Source organism: Polyergus mexicanus, unplaced genomic scaffold, assembly GCF_030449975.1.
Source record: "Polyergus mexicanus isolate NDT 795.1 unplaced genomic scaffold, iyPolMexi1.0 SCAF_9, whole genome shotgun sequence".
NCBI lineage: Eukaryota > Metazoa > Arthropoda > Insecta > Hymenoptera > Formicidae > Polyergus > Polyergus mexicanus.
The window spans coordinates 5,751,214-5,773,982 of record NW_027223329.1 but is presented as its reverse complement, the minus strand read 5'-3'; the positions used below and the strand labels follow the sequence as shown (position 1 = coordinate 5,773,982).

The 22,769-nt window shown below is 35.9% G+C and overlaps 2 protein-coding genes across 2 annotated transcripts in view; both read right to left on the bottom strand.

Moving 5' to 3' along the window:
• Cow (Proteoglycan Cow) overlaps window positions 1-22,769 on the bottom strand; it is a 759,293-nt gene that overhangs the window by 724,403 nt on the left and 12,121 nt on the right. The window lies entirely within an intron of this gene.
• On the bottom strand, window positions 16,456-21,225 carry LOC138936521 (uncharacterized). Its single transcript, XM_070301963.1, is given in 7 exon segments — window positions 16,456-16,553; window positions 18,057-18,302; window positions 18,736-19,098; window positions 19,101-19,729; window positions 19,772-19,843; window positions 20,460-20,681; window positions 20,960-21,225. Coding segments are annotated over 7 exon segments (1,896 nt in total).

The window sequence follows — 22,769 nt, the reverse complement described above, 5'->3', positions numbered from 1 at the left end:
TTCTTCTCCTCTCTCTTTTTCTCGGTTATTTTATTATATTTAGTTATACTATATTTATATATAAAGCACGATAAATTATGATTTATAATTAGTAGTAAAGCGCAGCGATATTTGCTAAAAGTGACAAATATTTTGGCAAAGCATTATTGTTTGCTCCAACGTAACAAACAGTAAGTACCGAAATCTTGCATTTTTTCAGTATCATTTAAATAAAATTCGTGGTTTTGCTTTTTATTTTTTTCAAGACACAAAGTAATTCGTGCAAAGTTAAAATGTAATAATTTAATAATGAAACTCATGAAACAAAATACGGGCGGATACTTAATTTTGCAAATTATAATTCTTTGAAACTCGGTTATATACATATATTTCAATTAAACAGTAATGATGGAGCGCTTATGCGCAAATGTACGTTTAATCAAAAATTTGAAATTCAATATTGCTTTAATATTTTGCGAACACGTATATATATCATATCTTTAAATTATTGTTAAACAAACTGAAAATCATGCAAATTAGAAACTTGCGCATTACTTCCTCATTATTTTATTTTATCTCACAAAACTTAAGTTCCTTAAAGTAAGCGGGTTTTTCAATTTTTACTTCCCCATAGAGGAAACTTTGTGAGCGAAATAAAAAGATATAGAAGATAAAGAAGCAATATGCTATTTTCTAAAAGAACGGAGCTGTCAGTAATGCATTTTAATGACTTGATAACTGTTTCAATACTAATATTCCATTATTGACCAAAACATTTTTGCACGTGCTGGAAATTATCTTCACTTTCAGCGTTTTTGATAATACTCTATTTATGTAAAAAAATTTAACCCGATATCCCAGAATTTGCGAAAATTATTTTCGAGTATAATTCGTATACAAACATTTTTCAAAAAATTCAAAATTTTATAGAAAATGGACTCTTTCACTGATGCTGACTCTATCACCAAATTCATAATCAACCATCCTTTTATAATAATCTATTCATATAAAAAAATTTGATCAGATATCTCAAAAATTGCGGAAGTTAGAGTTGTATAAACATTCCGTACATACATACATACACAGATACATACATTTTCTAGGAATATAATTTTTTTACGTTTTGGAACATTTTGAACACATTGGCATAAAAAAATTCGAAAAAATATTTTGTCACAAAAACAAAGCTTCTTCTATGAGGAAGCAAAAAAGAATAATTATACGTTTTAAACCGCAAAACTTTTTCAAGATCTCAATGAAATACGGTAGAAAAATAAAATATAAATAATTTATTGCATGAATATAAATAATTTATTTCGTGAATCTTTCGATTAATGAACACAGATTCCAAATTTGGACGAGTTACATAGAAATAATCGAGAAATGTTTTGCCGACGAAATATTCTCAACCACATTAATTTTATACTCAATTTTCGATGATATATATTTATATACACATTATATTCCATCTTCTTTAATAAAGTATCTTTATATAATTTTCTGAATTAATAAAGATAATAATGATATAAACATCGTGTCAATAAAATATTTGTCAATGTGTGAGTGTAAAATTCAATCTTACAAAGTATTTATAATAATTTATGCATTACATATTTAGTAACTTGGGCTGTTTAATATATTTACAGGCTACAAAAATGGACTTAATCTTTTTGATATTGTGCGCCTTGTTCGTAGTTTTAATAATTCCCGCAATTATATCGATAGTACATCATCAATACGTTCTTCGACAAAAGCTCAAAAATATTTCTCAGATCGGTAGATTTCCTTTTAGCATGGCATTTAAATTAATGAAGCAAACGGACTATGGTAAAAATCTTATACATAAGATATTGTTATTATATGCTTTTACAAATATTGTTTATATATTTTTAGTAAAAAGTTTAAAGGAATTAATAAATGAAAAAAATTGTCATTTACTGTAAATCAGTATAATAATTAGTAAATTTTGTCACAAAAACAAAGTAATACTAAATATCTAATTATGTACTTATCGTAGAACGCAAACAATGGCTTGAGCAATATATGTTTCATTCTAAAGAAGGTATTTTTATAATTAGGGTTGGCATGAAACCGTTCATTAATATCTATAAACCCGAATTTTTAGAGGTAAGAATGAAAATAATCTTACTAATAGTATAACAAAATCTTATAGTAAAGTATCGGTTATATTTTTTGCGATGTAAATGTAGGTGTATAAATAGTAATTTAATATCGTAAGAAAACAAAACTTTTTTTCAATAGTTAAATAGAGTAAACTTTCATAAACATATCATTATAAATTATTAAAATGTTTTTTGATCTAATAGAGGAAAAGAATTTTAATCAGTAATACAATTGTTGTTATTGCATATATGAAAAATATGTCCATATTTTGCTATTATAATGAATTATTTAATATTATAACAAAATAAAGAAACAAATTTAATATTAAAAATTAAATATGACAAATTTAACAAATAAAAATTTTATTAAATTAAAAATTTGTTAAATTTAACGTATTTAACAAGTTTAATGTTACAACAAAACTTCTTTTTTCGGTGAAATAGAACAATTTTTGCTGATTCAATTTATTTATTTAAAAATACAAATTTATTGTTAAAGTAAAATAATTTATAATTATTAATAAGTGCTTTTAGCTGTTCATTGTTTTGGTGATTGTAAAATAAACAATAATTTATTATTTTAGAAAACAATATTATTTTTGTGTGTTGTATCGTATCGAATTTGTACGTGCGCAGATAGTGTCGGTACATCTTACTGTTTATTTGAAAAGACTCTCTTGCTTGATGATTATTTGAATATGTTTATTTGAAAAGATAATTCGCTTGATGATCTTTGCATCTTATATAGGAAGAAAAATATGCAGCCTTAGCGGATGATATTTCACATCGCGGAAGTAAATTTAGATCTATAATATTGACAATGAAAAAAAGATTTGGTTGAACAATTAATTTTTTTGTTAAAAATAATTTTGATAAATTATGACGCGATAATCACGAAATGCGCGAATATCTCGAAAATCATCCGATGGTGGAAACATCTCCGCTCGATCTTCGCGATGCATTTTTCGGCGGCCGCCCGGGAAATATCGTGACTCGTTATGAGGTTACGGGTACGGAGAAAATACGATACGTGTGCTCTTTGTACCCTCTTTGTTCCCAATCGACCATCCGGATATTTACGTCGGCGAGGAATGTTCCGCAATAATCGGAAGGGCACCGAATTATAATTTCGATACGATTGAAGGACTCATACGTTGCAGAGTACTCCCACCACGCGACCTATTTCATCCGGTACTCCCATATCGTGTGCAGGGAAAATTACTTTTTGCTTTATGCCGCAGTTGTTGCGAAACATTTTCGCAGGTGCCCTGTACACATGACGATGCTCGTGAACGCGAATTCGAGGGTACGTGGGTGACCTGCGAATTACGCAAGGCCAACGGAAAGGGTTATCTCGTGACAGTTGTAAGCGAGATTTGGCAATATAAAGTTAGCCAATTCGATCATACGACACGTCAAGGCGGATTGTTCACCGAATATATAAATACATTCTTGCAGCTTAAACAAGAAGCCAGTGGATGGCCGTGCGAATGCGGGGAAAACGACGACGATGCTAAAGAACGATATCTGAGGGAGTACGAGAAAACCGAAGGTATCGTTCTTGATAAACGTAACGTCACTCGGAATCCCGGTTTACGTTCTGTCGCGAAGCTGTGCTTAAATTCTTTTTGGGGAAAATTCGGCCAGCGATCCAATTTACCAAATACCGAAGTCGTGAGAACGCCTCAGCGTTTTGAGACATTGATAACGAGTGCTGAGCACGAGATAACCGGCATATTACCCGTAAACGACGAGGTAATATATGTTTCGTGGCGATTGCGACAAGACGCTGTCGTTCCCTCACCGATAACGAATGTTGTAATAGCTGCATATACGACGGCGCAGACGCGTTTAAAATTATATTCTTATTTAGAGCGATTAGATCGTCGCGTTATGTATTATGATACGAATTCATGTATTTACGTGAACAGCGGTGATCCGAACGAGTATGAACCACGTACGGGAAATTTTCTAGGCGATATGACGGACGAGCTTGAAAGCTACGGCCGCGGTAGCTATATCGAGACGTTCGTATCTGGTGGCCCTAAATTTTATGCGTACATTGTTCGTGCACCGGACGGACGAACACACGAATGCTGCAAAGTGAAGGGCATAACCTTAAATTTTGAAAACTCTCAACTAATCAATTTTCTTAGTATTAGAAATTTGATGTTAGCTAAAGAAAGGGTACGGACAAATGAAGAAAATGAGGAAGAATCGGCTGGAACTTCGATAAACTTACGGTTTAGAGCAATTTGGCGTACTGTGTTTCATGAGCTGGTAACACGCTATGAAACTGAAGTATGTGCTCCTGTATTGATGAAACGTAAATTTATCAATAGTCATTGTTCGTTACCATACGGCTATGTAGCAGAACGATAATTTTTCTTCTCTGTTTTCTCAACTCTCGTTTTTGAAGTTGCAATATAACGAATTCGCGTATTTTCCCTCGTGCTAAGAGATAATCTTTTTTGCTACGCAATATAGTTATATTTAATTGTAAATAAGAATTTTTATTGTACAAATATTTTTATGTAAAATAATTTTTTATTGTACAAAGCATAATATTCTTATGTAAGAAATATAAATAAATATAAATAAAACTATTTTTAAAATAATGTTACGTAAAAACATTTTCTCTTTTCCTATCCTTTCTTCCCGACGTCTCCGTGACGTCATAGTCTCCGTCCTAAGACTCCGTGTCAAACAGTCTCAGGTACCCGTATTTCATGACCCTTTCTATCCTCTCCAACGATGACGTTACCGAACGTCTACCTGCCTAGTGCACCTCGATCGCCCCGTCAACCCTACCCGTACATGTACGCACGTGTTCAGCCCCGACGTATCAGTTACTTTATTCTAGCAGTACCTTATCCGATTTTTTATTTTCACAAAGAAGTCGGAGGAGAGGATGAAATATACCGTACATTTCTCGGTTTTTCCGTAGGGGTGGTGAAGCGGAGATGCGTATACTGCACGATATCTCCATCCTCGATAGTCGCCATCTTGCCGATTCTTACACACGTGTTATTTTGCCGCGTTTCTCCCTCTCACTCAGAAACAATGCTCCTCATCCAATCAAACTGCCGGCCACTATAGGGAAGCCAATCAGAGCGCAGGGTCCCCTATGCCGGAGGGCTACTCTCTACAAATACTACATCTAATCCTTATTCTAATAAGATTTCAGCTAGCCCAGCATACTAGGACCCTGTCTGGAAATGTGGAGGACCCAGGTTCGAGCCCGAGCATGTTCACGCGACCGAAAAAATAAAAAAAAAATAAAAAAATAAAAAAATTTAAAGGGAATATTGCCTCGTAGACGTCCACGAGTCCCCTCCACTCTTTTTTTTCCACAGACACCCTTAGGGGGGAGGGCCCCAGACAGGCACACAGCAGGGGGTCGGCGCCAGTGGCGGAGGAGTGGGGGTTTGTTGTGTCTCGCTATAGTGGCACCTATACTACTCTCTGATTATATAGGACTCTAAGTATAGACCGAGCGTTACCTTTATTTAAGGAGTGGAGGTAAAGATGAATGTAGAAAAGGACATACTCTATTTTGTGCCCTTTGCATTCTCTCTCGCTCGCACGTAGCATAGCGTACTCTTTCGCTATGCTACATGAAGTGAGAGAGAGCGTAAGGGGCACGGAACAGAATATGTCTCTTTCTACGTGCATCTTGGCTCTCACTCCTCAATACTCAGTCTAGGGCTGCGTTCGGGGAGCACGCTTTTAGCGCTATGAGCGTGCTCTGTCTTTGTTCTTTATTGAAAGTTGAACAAGAACAGAGCACACTCATAGCGTTAAAAGCGTGCTCCCCGAACGCAGTCTAGATATACTATAGGTCTGTTTTTTATATCTGAATTGGCTACACTAGTTCAGAGTTTATCTTTTTCTCTCCACATTGGAGGGAAAACGATAAACTCTGAACTAATGCAGCCAATTCAGCTATAAACAACAGCCTATATGTTTATGTGCGGGCCCAATATAGCGATTATAGGAATACTTCAGTTATGTAGGCTATTTAATATAATTTAGAAATTTTAAGTATTATAATAAATATTAATGTCCCATAAATGTCCACTGGATAACCACAAAATGTCTATAGAATATCTGTTCTGTCTCTATTATATGTCCTTTGGATGTCCTTTGGATTTCCAGAGAATATATCTACATATGTTATCTAGCAATTAATTGATAACATTAATTTTGTTTAATCTTAATAATTAAATTTGATGTGCACGTTTTCATATATCCAAAATTATTATTTATTTAATATTTCATGAGAAATGTTACTGTGCGCAACATTCCAAAATTTTTACAAAAAATAGTATTCAGCTGCTAGTTCGTTTGTTTACTGCTATGCGATGCGCTATGCACTCATCTCGTATTTGATTTTCAGTCATGAGAATTATATAAAGTTTGCAAAAAGCAATTGTTAGAAAATTAAATATGCACCCTCATAGCACCGAACATTGCAGTAAGATTATAGGGAAATTACAAACTTACACATTTTAATGATCATGTTACTGGTATATACCACTAATCTTATAATAAAACCTTTCTTTATAATATTGTCGGAAGATTAATGGAACCTTATTTCAATATTTCAGCAACCTTACGCGCTAACATTTCACTTTTCGCGTATGCTGAAAATATTACAAAACTATAAAATATCGTTTAATATTAATAATTGAATTTGATATGCACGTTTCTATATATCCAAAATTATTATTTATTTAATATTTCATGAGAAATGTTACTGCGCGCAATATTCCAAAAACTTTACAAAAAAAAATAGTATTCAGCCGCTAGTTTGTTTGTTTACCGCTGTGCAACGCGTGATACATCCATTCTCGTATCTAAACTTCAGTCATGAAAAGTATATAAAGCTTGCAAAAAGCAACTGGCAAAAGATTAAAAATATTATTATTTCTATCAGTTCGATATTATACTGATACAATCCCAACATAGGGAATTCAGATATTAAACTGATTGTTTCTTAGATCGGGCAGATAAATGTTTGAAAAAGTTTAAATCATCCATATTAAAAAAAAAATATATATATATACCCAGACAGCACAAGGATGTCCTTAGGACGTCCAAAGGGCATCCAGGACATACATGTAGGATATCCTCAGGATATCCCATTGTAATCCTCAGATCTTCTGTGGATGTCCTGAGGAAGAATAAATGATAGCCATATATTAACCTCTGGAGAATCCAGGGAGATCCTGTGGAACATCCTAAGGATTTTTATAGGATATGTTAGGGATATTTTTCGTATGTTTCAAGGAGCAAATTTTAAAATTTAAATATAAATTAAAATTATGTTTTGTTATTTACTGCCAATATTAAAAATCTAATATTAAAAATAGTTCACCGTTCTTTAATATTTTAGGTTTAGCTCCCGGGTTTGAGTTATGTAATATTTTCTAAACAATCCAATATCTGAATTCCCTATGTTGGGATTGCATCAGAAATTGAACTGATAGAAAATAATTACATTTGTAATTTCCTGTCAGTTGCTCTTTGCAAGCTTTATATAATTCTCATGACCAAATCTCAAATACGAGTTCGCGTGTCGCATAGCGGTAAACAAACGAATTAGCGGTTAAATACTATTGTTTGTAAAGTTTTTGGAATGTTGCAAACAGTAACATTTCTCATGAAATATTAAATAAATAATAATTGTGAATATATGAAAATGTGCGCATCAAATTCAATTATTAATATTAAACGAAATTAACGTTAGCAATTAATTGCACATGTATATGTCCTCTGGAAATCCAAAAGACATCCAATATAATAGACAGGGCAGATATATCCTACAGACATCCAGGGGTTATCCAGTGGACATTTATAGGACATTAATACTTATTATAATACTTAAGATTTCTAAATTATTTAAAATAGCCGACACAACTAAAAATAATTATGTATGCATATTAAACTTTTATAAATATATTTATAATAATATCTTAAAACATCCTACAAATGTCCTGAACCGTCCTGGACATATTCAGGATGATCCTGAGGATGTTTTGTGCTGTCTGGGTATATATGTATATATATTTTCAATATTCCCAAAAATACATTAATAAAAATCTTGTTTTATTTAGTTTTATGAATTTTTTGCGAGATTTTATATTAAAGAAAAAAAAGTTTAAGCTATTAAATTATTATCGAAAAAACGGTTGAAAGCTATTGAAAACCAATAGTATTTAATCGATTTTTGCTAATATAATATTTTGTTGCAAGGGTTCCTTATTGAAAATAATATTAGAAAGTTTCTGACATGTTGTATGAATATTAATATAATGTTACGCGCAAGGTATCTGGAATGTTAATGGATGAATTTGGGCAAACATTTTCATGTTGCTGGGAGGTTAATGGCAGGTTTATTAATCTCCGTGGAATGTTACTATCTTACAATTTAAGATGACTGGAACCTTATTAGGATGTTGATGTGCTGTGAGAGTAATTATTTCTATCAATTCACTTGTTGGTGCAATTCCAATATAGGGAATTCAAATATTGGACTGATTGTTTAGAAATCGGGCAGATAAATGTCCGAAAAAGTTAAAATCATCCGTTTATTATCTACTTAACATGTAATATATATATATATATATATATATATATATATATATATATATATATATATACATAAAATATATATATAGCCTCAAACATCAAAGAATGTGAACTATTTTTCTCAGTGTTAGATTTTCGGTATTAGCAATAAATAACAGAACACAATTTTATAAAGAAAATAATTTATGAACTTCTATATTATATTTAATATTCTATTTTATCTTCTATTAATATATATATATATATATACTGGGTGTTTTAGAACAACCTTCCATCCTTAAAATGACATATTCCTGATACGATTCTGACGATTTTTCCTTTACCAAAATTTGAATTGAAAATTGTAATTTTTGAGTTATAAAAAATAGTTAGCAAATCACGCGTCGCGTACAGAAGGCAGGCAGGAGCGGTGCAACGCGCCGCAGCTAACCGTCCGACGCGTGATTACCACCGCATGAGTCGCTAACTATTTTATCTTATAACACAAAATTATGCTTTAAATAAAATTTTGGTAAAGAAGAAAATGTCTTAGAATTACGTTAGGAATACGTATTTCTTAAAATAACACCACTTTAGCGAAAATTGTTCTGGATCGCCGCTCATCGGACGCTGCAATCAGCTGATTGTTACACGCAATGTGTGTATGGCAAAGTGTATGCATAAAAAGAAGGAAGAGACAGAGAGAGAGAGAGAGAGAGAGAGAGAGGAAGAGGAAGGGAAGGAGGGAATGAGGGAGAGACGTTTATACAGACGCACGCACGTACGCATACACTTTTTTTCTCGCTCTCTTTCTCTCTTTTACACAACACTCATACACTCTCTCATTCGGTCACTTATTCACGCATTCACTCACTCAAATTGACCGTGATAAGTTTTTTAGTCTAATATGAATGTATTTAAAAATAAAAGAAAGAGGATAACCGTTGTTTATTAAGTTGATGCAAAGAATTATGTTTTTTTCATAAAATTTAGGATGAGACAATAATATAGCTCTGTCAATTAGGCTGTATATAGCGCTTATTTTGTGGCAAGTTGGATGGTTGAAATAAAATGACAAATATCGACCCGAATATGTCGGTTTTTAAAACCAATCAATGATTAGATGTATGTCGTTGTTATAAATCTTTAGATCTAAAAAACTAATGCATTGATTTTCTTCTACCTCGCATGTGAATTGTATTCTATTGTGATATGAATTAAAAATCTATAGGATCTTGTTAACTAAAGTCCTGAGAGCTGCCAAAAAAATGTTATTAACATATCTATAATAAACCGATAAATTGAAACCAATCTGGGACAATGCTCTATTTTCTATATCTTGTAGAACGATGCTATGATTGGAGACAACGGGGAACCCATGGGAGTTCCAAATGTTTGTTTGTAAATGTTGTTGTCAAATGTAAAATACGTGGATGTCAATATAAATTTGATAATGCTAATGAATTTATTTTTTGATGTCAGTCATTTTTTGAATATATAGCCATCTATCATTCACACCGGACAATGCTAGATCTATGGACACATTGATAAACAAAAATAGTTATATCTTTAATCTTAGGGCCATGGCACATAAAAAAAACTTAAGCAGTAAAACTTAAGACGTAAGCGAATTGATCAATCACGGTCGAACAGTAAGGCAGCCACATTGAAATGTAAGCTACACTGAAAATCCGTATGATTGAAATTCTTAAGTCTTAAGTCTTACTGCTTAAGTTTTTCTATCAGGGCCATGCCATGGCCCTGACTATTCGTTTTTTGCAAGCTTTATATAATCATCATGACCAAAATATAAATGTAGGTTAGATGATGCAATGCGCGCCACATAGCGGTAAACGAACGAACTAACGATTACTAAAAACTGTTTTTTGTAATGCTTTTGGAATGTTGCTGTAACATTCTCATGAAATATTACGATTACATGTGTGGCGGTCTAAGAAGAGATCCCACACAGAAGAGCGCGCCGGGCAGTACCTCCGAGAACATGCCGGGCGGTACCTCCGAGAGCATTCCGGGCGGTATCTCCGAGAACGCGCCGAGCGGTACCTCCGGAACGGGCCGGGCGGTACCTCCGAAAACATGGCTCGGCAAGACGATAGTTCGATAGCAGACCACGAGGTGGCGAGTTTCGCGAACTACTTTCTCGCAGTTAGAATCCGATCAACTACATTATATAAGACGGCGCTCAGCGAGAAGAGTTTGATTCGGGGCCCGCTCTGAAGCAAGGAAGGACTTCCTCTCCGAAATTCAGACCGAGCTCGACAAATTCTTTTGGTAGGCCACAACCTACGCTGCCTCTAACAGCACACAGGAAGCACCATCTTCGTCGATCGCAGCTGCCTCCCACATCACTCAGGACTTGTCGGCAGCCCTCCGAGGTAGAGAAGGCACCTGGACCTACAGCCGCTAGAACCTGCACCAGCTTCAGGGAGTGGAAGCTCCACCGGATAGACCTGGCGCCTATGCAATACACCAGGCCTCCACGTTTCTTCCTGAGCCCGTGAGACGTCCGAGTACAGCGATACACCTCTCCATCAACACTTTGGAGCCTATCACCGCTACTATCACCTTTAGCGGCCTCGCCACTCCGACACTGAAACACTGTGAAACACAATCACAACGGATACATCGGGGTATGTAGTACCAATCCCCAAAACGCGCTGAGAACGCTACTCAGTCGGACAGCGATTGGCAAGCCAGTTCACGGGATACGGCCACGCAGACGGAGGAGGTCAGCTATACGCCTCCAGGGACTCCACCAGCGCTTCAGCGCGCACCGCTACTCACGCTACCAAACATCGGGTCCCTAAGAGTCACGATCAGCGAGCCTCGCATCACTTGGAGGGAACGCCTTCAGTGTTAACTGACCCTTTTCAAGGCCACCAAAAACAATATTCAAACACATTGTACATAGACTGTAAATATATTCTCTTATGATATCTAGAAAAGAAGTCTACTGATTGACTTCACACAATTACGCTCTACCTCATCCTTGCGCTATCTTCTGAAAGCGGACGCGCCGCATATCCAAATATCCACAACATGTTCCAATAATGTCTCAACAATATTACATTGCAACTTGCAAGATTGTAACATTGCTGCAATATAATTGCAATGTTCTGTGCTATATAGGACAACAGAAAGGCGACAGAAATAACCTCATTTCAACTGATCAGAAAGTGTGTATCAACGCACAATGGAATATGGAATAGGCAATAAGAAATCCAACACGTCGGAAATTTTATTCCTATTGCCTATTCCACATTCCATTGTGCGTTGATACACAGTTTCTGATAAGTTGAAATATGGTTATTTCTGTCTCTCATTGTTCTTGGAATTCCTTTGACGACTCTCTTGGCAGCGATTACATTCCCTCTGTTATCAGTCAGTCATCCTATTCAATCTCACTCCTTCTTCTCTCATAGGCTTTGCACTTCTAAGATCAATCATAAACTCCTCTTCACTTCCTTCTCACTTTCCTTTCCCTCTTTCTTTTTGTCTTGACTCCGATATCTCTCCATCAGAGAAATACACTATCTTCTGCAGCTTTCTCAAAGACACAATCACCTCTCTCCTTCCAGAACGCAAGGCTAATAACAATAATTTTTGCAACAAACATCGAAGGGGAAAATCTGATAATAGAAGCCAATCTCTCCCACCCGCTCCCTAATGGACGCATTTCGCAATTTGCGCATTTCGTAGTGTTACGTCCAGATTCGGGGAAGAATGAGTCGACGAAAGGGCGCAACAACTATTTTTTATTATCCCGAAGTTAAACGTCTTGAGGCGTTAGAATCGGATAGAACTTGATGGTCCGAGAATCAGGTAAACGACCGTTCGGGTCGCTATTACTCTGCTTTTCGGAAGTTCGCTCGGTGGTCCTTTTTTGGTAAAAGAAGTTAATCTCTTTTACGCGGGATGGGACCAAGTGTGATCTTCGAACTGGGAATGAGAAAGGGTTAATAAGGATCTGATTTAAATTAAAATATAAATTTATTCATAATAAATTAAACTACTGTTGATATACATTATTATATCAAAATGATAAGAACAATAGTTATTTTAATATGTGTATGTGGATGTGTGTAAGTGATTGTTCGCGGTTTTTACAATCGTACAGAGGACATCAGCCAGAATGATGGGGCAAGATTCTATTGTTAATATTGAATTTCTGACTGGTTAATGCAAACATATTTGTTGGAAAAGAAATTAGAAACAATTTGTGTGAGCGGAAGTGTGTTGGAATATTAGGAGTTTGATTTCATAATTCTAGGATTGGTATGAGAATTCGTCATCGAGATCCGGGAGTTCATTGTAAAAATCTTCCAGTGCTCTCTCAAATTTGTCGGATTAAGAGGGGAAAAAGGAGGGGGTGGGGATCGATAGAAGGATTCGTCCTCTAAAATCAGGGAGTTCGTTGCAGAAATCCTGCAATGCCTCCTCAAACTCTTCTAATTCAGAACGGGGAGAAGGAGGGCGTGAATTATCAAGGATGATCGTTGACAACGAGGAGAACGATCGGGAGGAGATCGGCAGTTCGGGAGAAGATGGTTCCGAAGGATATATTGAAGAGTAACTAGGGGAGAAGTCAATGACTGTTTCTATGTGTGTAGTTATTGAATAATACTACTACTACTGCTGGCTACGGTTGATTTTAAGTTTACAGAAGTTCGCGTCTTCTGACTCGCGGAACGGACCTTAGCGGTGGCGGGTTGGAATTCGTAATTTTTTCTCGACTTAGTTCTCACTATGGAACCACCCTAACAGCACGTGAATAATAATATATAACATAATATATAATAATATCATTAGAATATTCTATACTCATACTGTGAACATACGTTATAGATATAATATACTGAGAACATTCTATAACATCACTTATAGTATATTATTTCTCGTATAATCTCAGAATATAAGCTGGTCGAAAATAAGTTCGGATCCAAGCTGAAAACCGTGAGATCGGACAACGGAGGAGAATATCGAAGTAAAAAGATGGCCGCGTATCTTGAAGCACGGGGAATCAGCATGGAGACTACGGCGCCACACACACCGGACAATTTTCGAGAGCGCTAGAACGATGCTCCGAGCCAAAAATCTTCCGAAGACGTTGTGGGCTGAAGCGGTCAACGCAGCAGTGTATGTGCTCAATAGAACGACACACTCGAGCAGAAAACGAACCAAGACGGCGTACAAAGAGTGGACGGGAAGGAAACCGGAGCTTACTCACGTCAGGATTTTCAGCTCAACGGCATATGCTCACGTTCCCAAACAATTTCGAAAGAAGCTCGACGACAAAGCGAAAAAATTGATACTGGTGGGATACCAGGACGAGTCGTCGAATTATCGTCTGTATGACTCAAAGAAAAAAAACGATTATCGAGTACGAGCGAAGGTGACTCCGAGGACGGGGCACTGAAAATAACGAGAGCGGAACAAGAAGAGGACGAAGCTGTCGAGGTCTCGGATGAGTCGGACGAAGAAGAAATTGTACCTGACAACGTAGTCCCACGGAGGAAGCGAGAGTCGAGGTGCAGAACGAGCAACACGAGGAAGTAGCTGGTCGACAGCTTAGAGATCGAAGATTGATTCAGCGACCGGACAGGTATCTATATGAGATCGATTGTGTCGAGTACAGGACGCCGGCGACGTTTAAGGAGGCGGTGAGTGAACCTGACGGTTCTGAGTGGTTGAAAGCCATCGATCGGGAACTGTTAGCTCACGAGAATAACGAAACCTGGACGGTGGTCAGCAATAAATCGGACAACAAGCTAATAGACTCGAAATGGGTCTTTAAGGTGATCCAGGGGTCATCAACGGGTGAGTGTCGTTACAAAGCACGTTTATGTGCGCGAGGTTTTTTTCAGCGGCAAGGTGTGGACTATAACGAAACATTCGCACCAGTTATTCGTTATGACTCACTCCGAGCGTTTCTGGCGAAGACGACGCAAGAAGATTACGAGCTGATTCAGTTCGATGTTTGCACGGCCTTCTTATACGGCGAACTAGAGGAGGAGATCTTTATGAAGATTCCCGAGGGTCTCGCTATTGAAGGAAGTTCGAATGTGGGAAAAGATCACGCGTGCAAGCTGAACAAGTCGCTCTATGGCTTGAAGCAATCACCTAGATACTGGAATCGCAAATTTAGTGAGTTTTTGAAAAAGTTTAACTTCGGTCAAGACGATGCGGATCAGTGCATATTTAAGGGGTATGTCGATGGTGTGGATGTATTTCTGGCGCTGTTTGTCGATGACGGCCTTGTGGCCTCAGAATCGAGTAGAGTGCTGAAGGCTGTGATAACCTATCTGAAAAGCGCGTTCGAGATAACGATAGGAGACGCGTCGCGATTTGTAGGATTGCAAATTGAGAGAAATCGAGTCGAGAAAACGATGTTTATTCATCAGTCCGAGTACGCGGAGAAGGTCTTGAGAAAGTTTGGTATGCTTGATGCGAAGCCTGTAAGTGTGCCTGCTGTAATTGTGTCCGAACGCCGTATTGTGTCCGGCAGAAGATGAAGACGAGTGTGATAATGTGCCGTATCGCGAAGCGGTAGGTTCCTTAATGTTCTTGGCAGTTGTATCGCGTCCGGACATCGCATTCGCGGTGAACTCGGTATCGAAGTACCTAACCTGAATAAACATAGTCAAGCGCACTGGATGGCTGTAAAATGTATTTTCGCGTACGTGGTCGGGACGAAAGGTCGCGGAATACTCTACAAAAGTGGAGGAAATGAGTCGGAGCTTGTTAGCTATTGCGATGCCGATTTTGCGGGCGATAGAGAAACGAGTCGGTCGACCACCGAATACGTGTTTATTTTTGCGAACGGGGCGATTTCTTGGTCGAGTCAACGTCAAAAGATTGTAATGCTGAGCACCACGGAGTCGGAGTACGTGGCTGCTACAGCTGCTGCACGTGAAGCTGTCTGGTTGCGAAAATTACTCGAAGAAATCGGATCGCGCTGTGATAAAGCCACTGTGATCTGGGTCGATAATCAAAGCGCTATTAAACTCGTGAAAAATCCCGAGTTTCATAAGCGCACGAAACATATAGATGTTAAGTTTCACTTGAAAAAATAGCAAGTCGCGAAATCGAAGTAAAGTACGTACCTACGAAATGCCAAAGAGCGGACGTATTTATAAAAGCGTTGCCGAGAATACAGTTTAATTCGCTGTGTGAAATGTTGTCAATAACGAGTGCTCAAACGGTGAGTGTGTTGGAATGAGAGAGTTCTCGTACTCGTATCTCCCGCGCCTGCGTGCACACGTACGAGAGAAAATCGAGTGTATGACCGCGCGGCGAGCAGAGCGCTCTCTAGTCGAGATGCCGGATATTGTCGAGCCGTTCTCACTTCCTGCTAAGTATTAAGCGCGAAAGTTCTGGTCAAGATTATAATAAAATATTTTTAACGTTTTTCACCTAAATACATCCGTTCATAATTTTTTGTGTTTTCCTGCCTTAATCCTACTGAGCCGTAGAAAAGTCTACAAGACATAGGAACATTCTCAGTATGTACTCAGTATGCTGTAGTACGTATATCGAATATTTTGAGAATGTACGCAATATACTTTTGCGATATCCTCTGAACATTCTCAGAATCTATATGTGCTGTTAGAATTGTAGTTGATCCTGTACAGAAAATCGGTTAGTCTTTCAATTATAGGAAAGGGGCCTTCGTATGGCTGCTCTAAGGATCTGCTCGTTCGATCAACTCTGACGAAAATGTGTGTATACAGTCCTTTAGTACCGTGTGTGTGAAAGACTTCTATTTGATGTAATGAGTTGTGGGTTTCGGTCCTACTTGTCGCATCCACTCGCGTAGTTTCTGCACGAACACGTCTGGGCATCCCATGGGTTTGTCAGCTGCAAAATATTCACCAGGTACTCGTAGTGTGATCCCGTCCGGGTTAGGAAGTAACGGGTTACTTGTAACGTCGTTACCGTTACAGTTACTTTTTTTCGGTAACGATTGTTACTTTTTTCTGTTTGTAACGGTAACGGTAACGTTGTTACATTTTTACAGTAACAGTAACGAATTACCGCGCATCAAATTCAATTATTAATATTAAACGCAATCAGCTATATATATACACACACATAATTATATAAATATATATACATACAATTATATATACATACATACATATATATAATTGTGTATATATGCTATATATATTATATATTACACATTTTTCTTTAAATTACAAAAACTTATGTGAAATTATGTACAGACGACCAATACATTTTTTTATACATATATAATTGTGTATATATGTATATATATTTAACACTTTTCCTTAAATTACAAAGATATCACATGTGAGTTTACCTGTGTGATGAAAGAGATAAACTGAAAGAGGGAAGGATGTTAAAATAATTCAAAGGACAAAATATATAATAACAAAACAAAATAAAATATTTTATTTAGCAGAAAAAAAAGAATATCAATATTTGTTGTAAAGATAAGGAAAACTGCCCAAAACCTTATCAGTATTCATAAAACAAAAGTACATTTACAAAATTCAAAATAAATTTCTTATTTTACAAATATTAAAATATAATTCTTATTAATTAATTATTAATATATTAAAATTTTTTAAAATGAATAGCATGTTACAATAAAATAATTGCACATATTAATTGCACATGTTACAAAAAAATAAAAAATATCTTTAATCATTTAAAAAATAAAAATGTGAAAATTAATAAAATAATAATACTAATATTTTATTTAATTATTTAAATACTTTATAATTATAACAAAACTTCTTAACTTATTAATAACAAATATTAAATTAAATAAATAATAAAATTTTAAAATTTTAAAATAAAAATATTGCACATATCTATCTTTAAATTTTATACATATAATAAATGTGATAAAAAATAAACTCTGGAAAATAAAACAATTATTAATAATATATATATATATATTATATATATATCTATATTACATGCATTAAAAAAAATTGGCTCTACATGTCTGAAATTCTGTATTTAAAAATTATTATGCAAAAGTAAATAAAAAAGGCAAAATAAATAAGCAAAAATATATTAAAGACTTGATATCAGATTTGCATTTTTCTCCATATAAATTTAATGCATTATGCAGTCCTAGATGTCTTGAATCAATTTCGAAATTAGTACAATTAATATTTTGAGCTTGAAAACTGGACCGAACTATACAAATTGAAGAGACTGTATCGTTAGCTAATCGGTTTCTTTTTTTATTTTTTATATCTGTTATAATAGAAAATATTCGTTCGGCCTTGGCATTTGAGTGAGGAAAAGAAAGAACTACTTCAACTAATGACTCTAAATTTGGAAACATCTTTTCCTCATCGAAATTTGTACATTCTGCTATACTTTTCCACATTTCATCTATTTCTAAAGAAGCTAAACCTTTTTTTTGTTGTTCATTGAAGCTTGATGGTAAAATTCGCCATTCGAAAGCTAATTTTGTTATATCAATATGTTTTACCCGTTTCGCGATAAAAGTTAAATCTTTAATTTTTAATCTACCTTCATCATACAAAGCAACTTTTGGATCTAAAAAAGTTAATTGTTGGAAAAGTGTATCTCTAAAAGGCAAACGTTTAAACATTTCTCGAACTGCAATAATATAAAAATCCAAACATGTCAATCTGTTGTGCACATTCCAAAGATAACGTTTCCAAAAAGCTTTCACATTCCGGTCCTACAAATACATTTTCTATATTTTGTATATTATTTTTATTATGTAAATCAAATTCTAAATAAAAAATATCTTTTAAAATATCAAACTTTATAAAATTTTGAGCTATTTGTTTAATTATTTGGCGACTATTCTCAAATAATTTGTGTATTAAAATATTACGCGATTGAAATAAAGCATTAAAACTACTGAAAAAATTTAATGAATACTTTAAAAATAGGATATATGCTTTTATTGAATCATTTAATAAGTATTCTAAAATAAGTTCGGCAGATTTTACTTTATCTTCTACAGTTGCTAAAATAAAATAATTTTTTAAAACTTCCCAGTTATCGAGAAGTCTAATAACACATTTGTGCAAACAAAGCCACCTCGTTTCTGATAATTTCAATATTTTACGTCTTTCAACATCAAAAAAATCCTGAAACTCACCCAAAACTGCACATCTCTTCGCACTGCCCGAAATATAAGTGGCAACTTCTCTAATTAAATTTTCGCAAGAAGAAGGTAATTTATCGCAAGCATTACTAGCTATAAGCGAGGATGAATGGCAAATGCAATTTAACGTTACTAATTCTGGTACTTCTACTTTCAAATGAGACATAAAAGAATTATTACATCCAATCATAATGGATGCATTATCGCTCGCCATTCCAACAATATTCCTAATCGGAATTTCTTTTTCTTCTAAAAAGTTTTTAAATATTTTGAAATTTTACTCACGGAACAATCAGTAGCGTCTAAAGGTAACAATTCTAATAATTGAGTTGTAAGTTTTTTATTTATAGGCAATACATATTTTACAAGTATACACATTACTTTAGTTTCTGTTATATCCGTATTTTCGTCGATTAAAATAGAAAATTTACATGTTTCTAAACATTGAACAATTTTTTCAATTTCGCGTTTTGCAAGTACATGTGTAACAATATTTGCACACTTATTTTGAGCAAGTGAAAGATCTTGCACAACTTTGGGTTCTATGCAAATATTTTTTATTAATGGAATTAGATGACCCGCGGTATAAAAAGCTATGTTATGCTCCGCAAAAAAAGCTGATAATTTAATTTCCGCGCGTTTAACTTTCTCTTTATGCGATAAATTACTATTATTATTATTATCGATGGCTGTATAATTAGAAGAATTTATATTTTTAATATGTTTGACCGTCTGTGAGTGCTGAACTAAATCTGTTTTGCAGCATCTGATAGTCTTATTGCATGCAATACAAAGCGCTTTATTTTCTACGGGATGAGGAGTTAACCATCCCTTAAAAACATCTTCATCTAACCAAGAATGTTGGAAATCTCTAATTCTACGCTTCTTAATAACTCCTTTTCCAATACTACAATCCATCATCTTAATATAAATATTAATATTAACTTACCAAAAACTTGTAGCTAACCTGTTTTCCTCCGCCCGCCAAAACTTTCGCACCCACAGCATAACCTTGTTATTACTGCAGATAGATACGTCGTTGCTAATGGTTATCATGGCCGCGCATGCGCAAGAAAACCCGGCCCGTCTCACAACACTGGGGCGAGGATGTGGAGGCAGAGAGGGGATAGGGTTGTGAGAATAGGAAGAAGAGGAATGATATGAGTTGAAAGAAGATTTTTGTGAGCTAGTAACCACATCCGCATAGGAACGCGGGGAATGAGAAGAAGGGGATATTGTAATTGGGGATGTGTTGTATGCTGAGAATAACATATCAGGAGTGGGAGAATTATTTAATTCAGGAAAATTGGAGAAGTCAAAATGGTTGAGCGTTTTACTGCTATTTCCACGAATAATTTTTCTAGCTTCTAAAATAGGGATGTTTCTTTGTGCGGCTAGTTCCAAAATCTTCTTTTGAAGAGATCATTCAGGGCAGGAAGGATCGTTAGTTTGTGGGATCCTTTGCAGTTTATACATGAGGGGGATAGGTTGATTTTTGGGCAAGGAGAGGATTATCGCAGCATTATCGTGAGGTTTATTCCCACAATGGGGACAGCGAGGTTGCCCCCTACATTGGCCCATATCGGAAGCAAGAATAACAAAGAGAAGATTTAGATATTAGAAGAGAAACTTCATACCTGACCATGTATAAGTAGAGAAACTGTGGGATTTTTTGGCCCTCAAAGGTAATTGCGATGGATTTAGAAGGAGAGTAGCTCACCGATCTTGTTGAAGGGTCAATAAACTTTCTGTTAAGCCTCCGCATAGAGGTAATCTTAACCGAACAGTCAATTTTTTCCTTGATAGTGCTTTTGGTGAGGTCAAGTGGTATGTTTTTTATAACTCCTTGTCTCGAAACTCTGTAAGATGGAATTAGGCTATTAGATTGTTGGAATTGAGAATTGGATTATTGATTAAATTGTTTGCCACCTTACGCGATTTAAATTGAACTGATATTTTAGAGAAGCCTAATTTTTTTATTTCAATTATGTCTTTTTTGAGGGAAGAGCGGAGAAGACGGCCCACTGTAAGAGGATGGATAGAGATGTTGGCTGTTCCTGCGGACGTGATGACTATTTCGAATGGTCCTTAGCAGGAATTAGAGTATTTATTTGTCAAGGCTGCGTCAGGGATCTACTTGGCAGCGTTGAGTTTTTTTAAAATAGAAGTGTCTTCTTCTTGACAATTTTCAACTTGTCTCTTGAGAGTGGAAGAAACTGAATCACATGAATCACTTGAACTTGTTGAGCCAGTAGAGGTTTTTTTATCTAGCCGGTTCTCTTGTTTAGAATGTGTCAGCGGAGACTCGTCCAGAGTTGGATCGACCTCCATGTCGCTGTCGAGAGAGTCGCTAGGCAGTGGTGGAAGAGTGCTAGCAATAAGATTTAGGATTGCTTCCTGCATTTCAGGATCACTTGAATTTTTATTAGTAGTTGAGAGAGAAGAGATTTCCTCTTTTTTTTTTACAGGCGACCGACTCCTGTCTCGCGGAGGCGGCATGGTAACATGTGGATAATGGTGTTAGAATGTAAAATAAAATAATGCACTGAAGTAGATTGTTATAGAAGCAGTAAAAACACAAAAAGAAATAGCACGATGCGATGCGCAATGAAGTGGATGATGTAATGTAATATGGCGGGCGTACGCCGAACAAAGGTCCGAGACGTAACAGGCCGTATATTTCTTGTAATTAGATCCTCGGATTATTTCGAGTGATAAATAGCTACTTTGTATTGATAGATGAGCTCTGAAAAGAGCTATTACGCAGCAGAACAGAAAGTTAATAAACTCGACTCACTAAAAAACGCGCTCAACTCAACTATACGTTCGTACTCCAACTATATACTATACTGCCATCAGAAAGAAGCCTGGGAGACACAATGCTGGCGATTTTTGTAGGCTATAGAGCAGCGCCGTGCATTCACTTTTAGAAATTGGAAACACTTATCCATCTCCACTTTTCGGTACTGTCGGTCAAATCTCCATATGGTTCATGTCCGTGTTCCATCCACTTTTCAATCTTTTCGATAGTAGTAATACACTGATCGCTTGACAAAGAGATGTTGGCGCCGTCTTTGTCTCTCTTTCATCGCGTATGTGTGTAGTATCCGTGAAGGCACAACACCGATACGTTGAGCACACGAATGCGTTGAGAGATAAGTCTAGATAAGGAGCGACAATCGCGTGCTGTCCTTGTTCTTCTAACGTATCGCTTTACGGTCGAGATACAACCTGAAAATGCTTTCTGATCTCTTGTGGCAGAAAGCAGTAATGCAACAAGACTAACGGGCGCCTATTTTTTGAGAATTTTATACTTGTATATAAACATATTTGCATATATATGTTTAAATTATAGTTACAATTATACATGCAATTAAATATTGTATGTTAATTAATAATAATAGTAGAATAATAGATAACAGAGTGAACAAATACACAAAATGTAAAATAAGGGTGCCTGTTAGACTTATACCCGTATTCATAGTCCGTCCTTGAGGAATAAGGATTCCTTGTTCCTCGTTCCACGTTTCATAAACTTTCCTTGACCGAACAAGGAATCTTATTGGCTCCCTTATCTCAAGGAAGGTCACGAGCTTCCTTGAGGAGTGGATGCGACCTTTTTAGCAGACGATACGCAGAATATAACCAAATATAACCTCCAAAAGTTAGTTTCGTTACATTTCAATCTGTGGTTTTGTGGTTATTTGTTGTCGCGCTCTCAAACTGAAAGTGTATAAAGGAAAAAGGGATAATGGACAATGAATTTTTAAATGATTCTGACGATGGATTTGAAGACGAAAATCCAGAGAATCGGATTCTGTGGCGGATTCCGAAAAGATACATTCGCGATTGGGAAAATCCCGTGGAATTTTTTGAAGATACGAAAAAGTTTTCATATGTATTATATGAAATTAGTCGCAGGCAGCATAAAACGGTGCTGCCTCCAG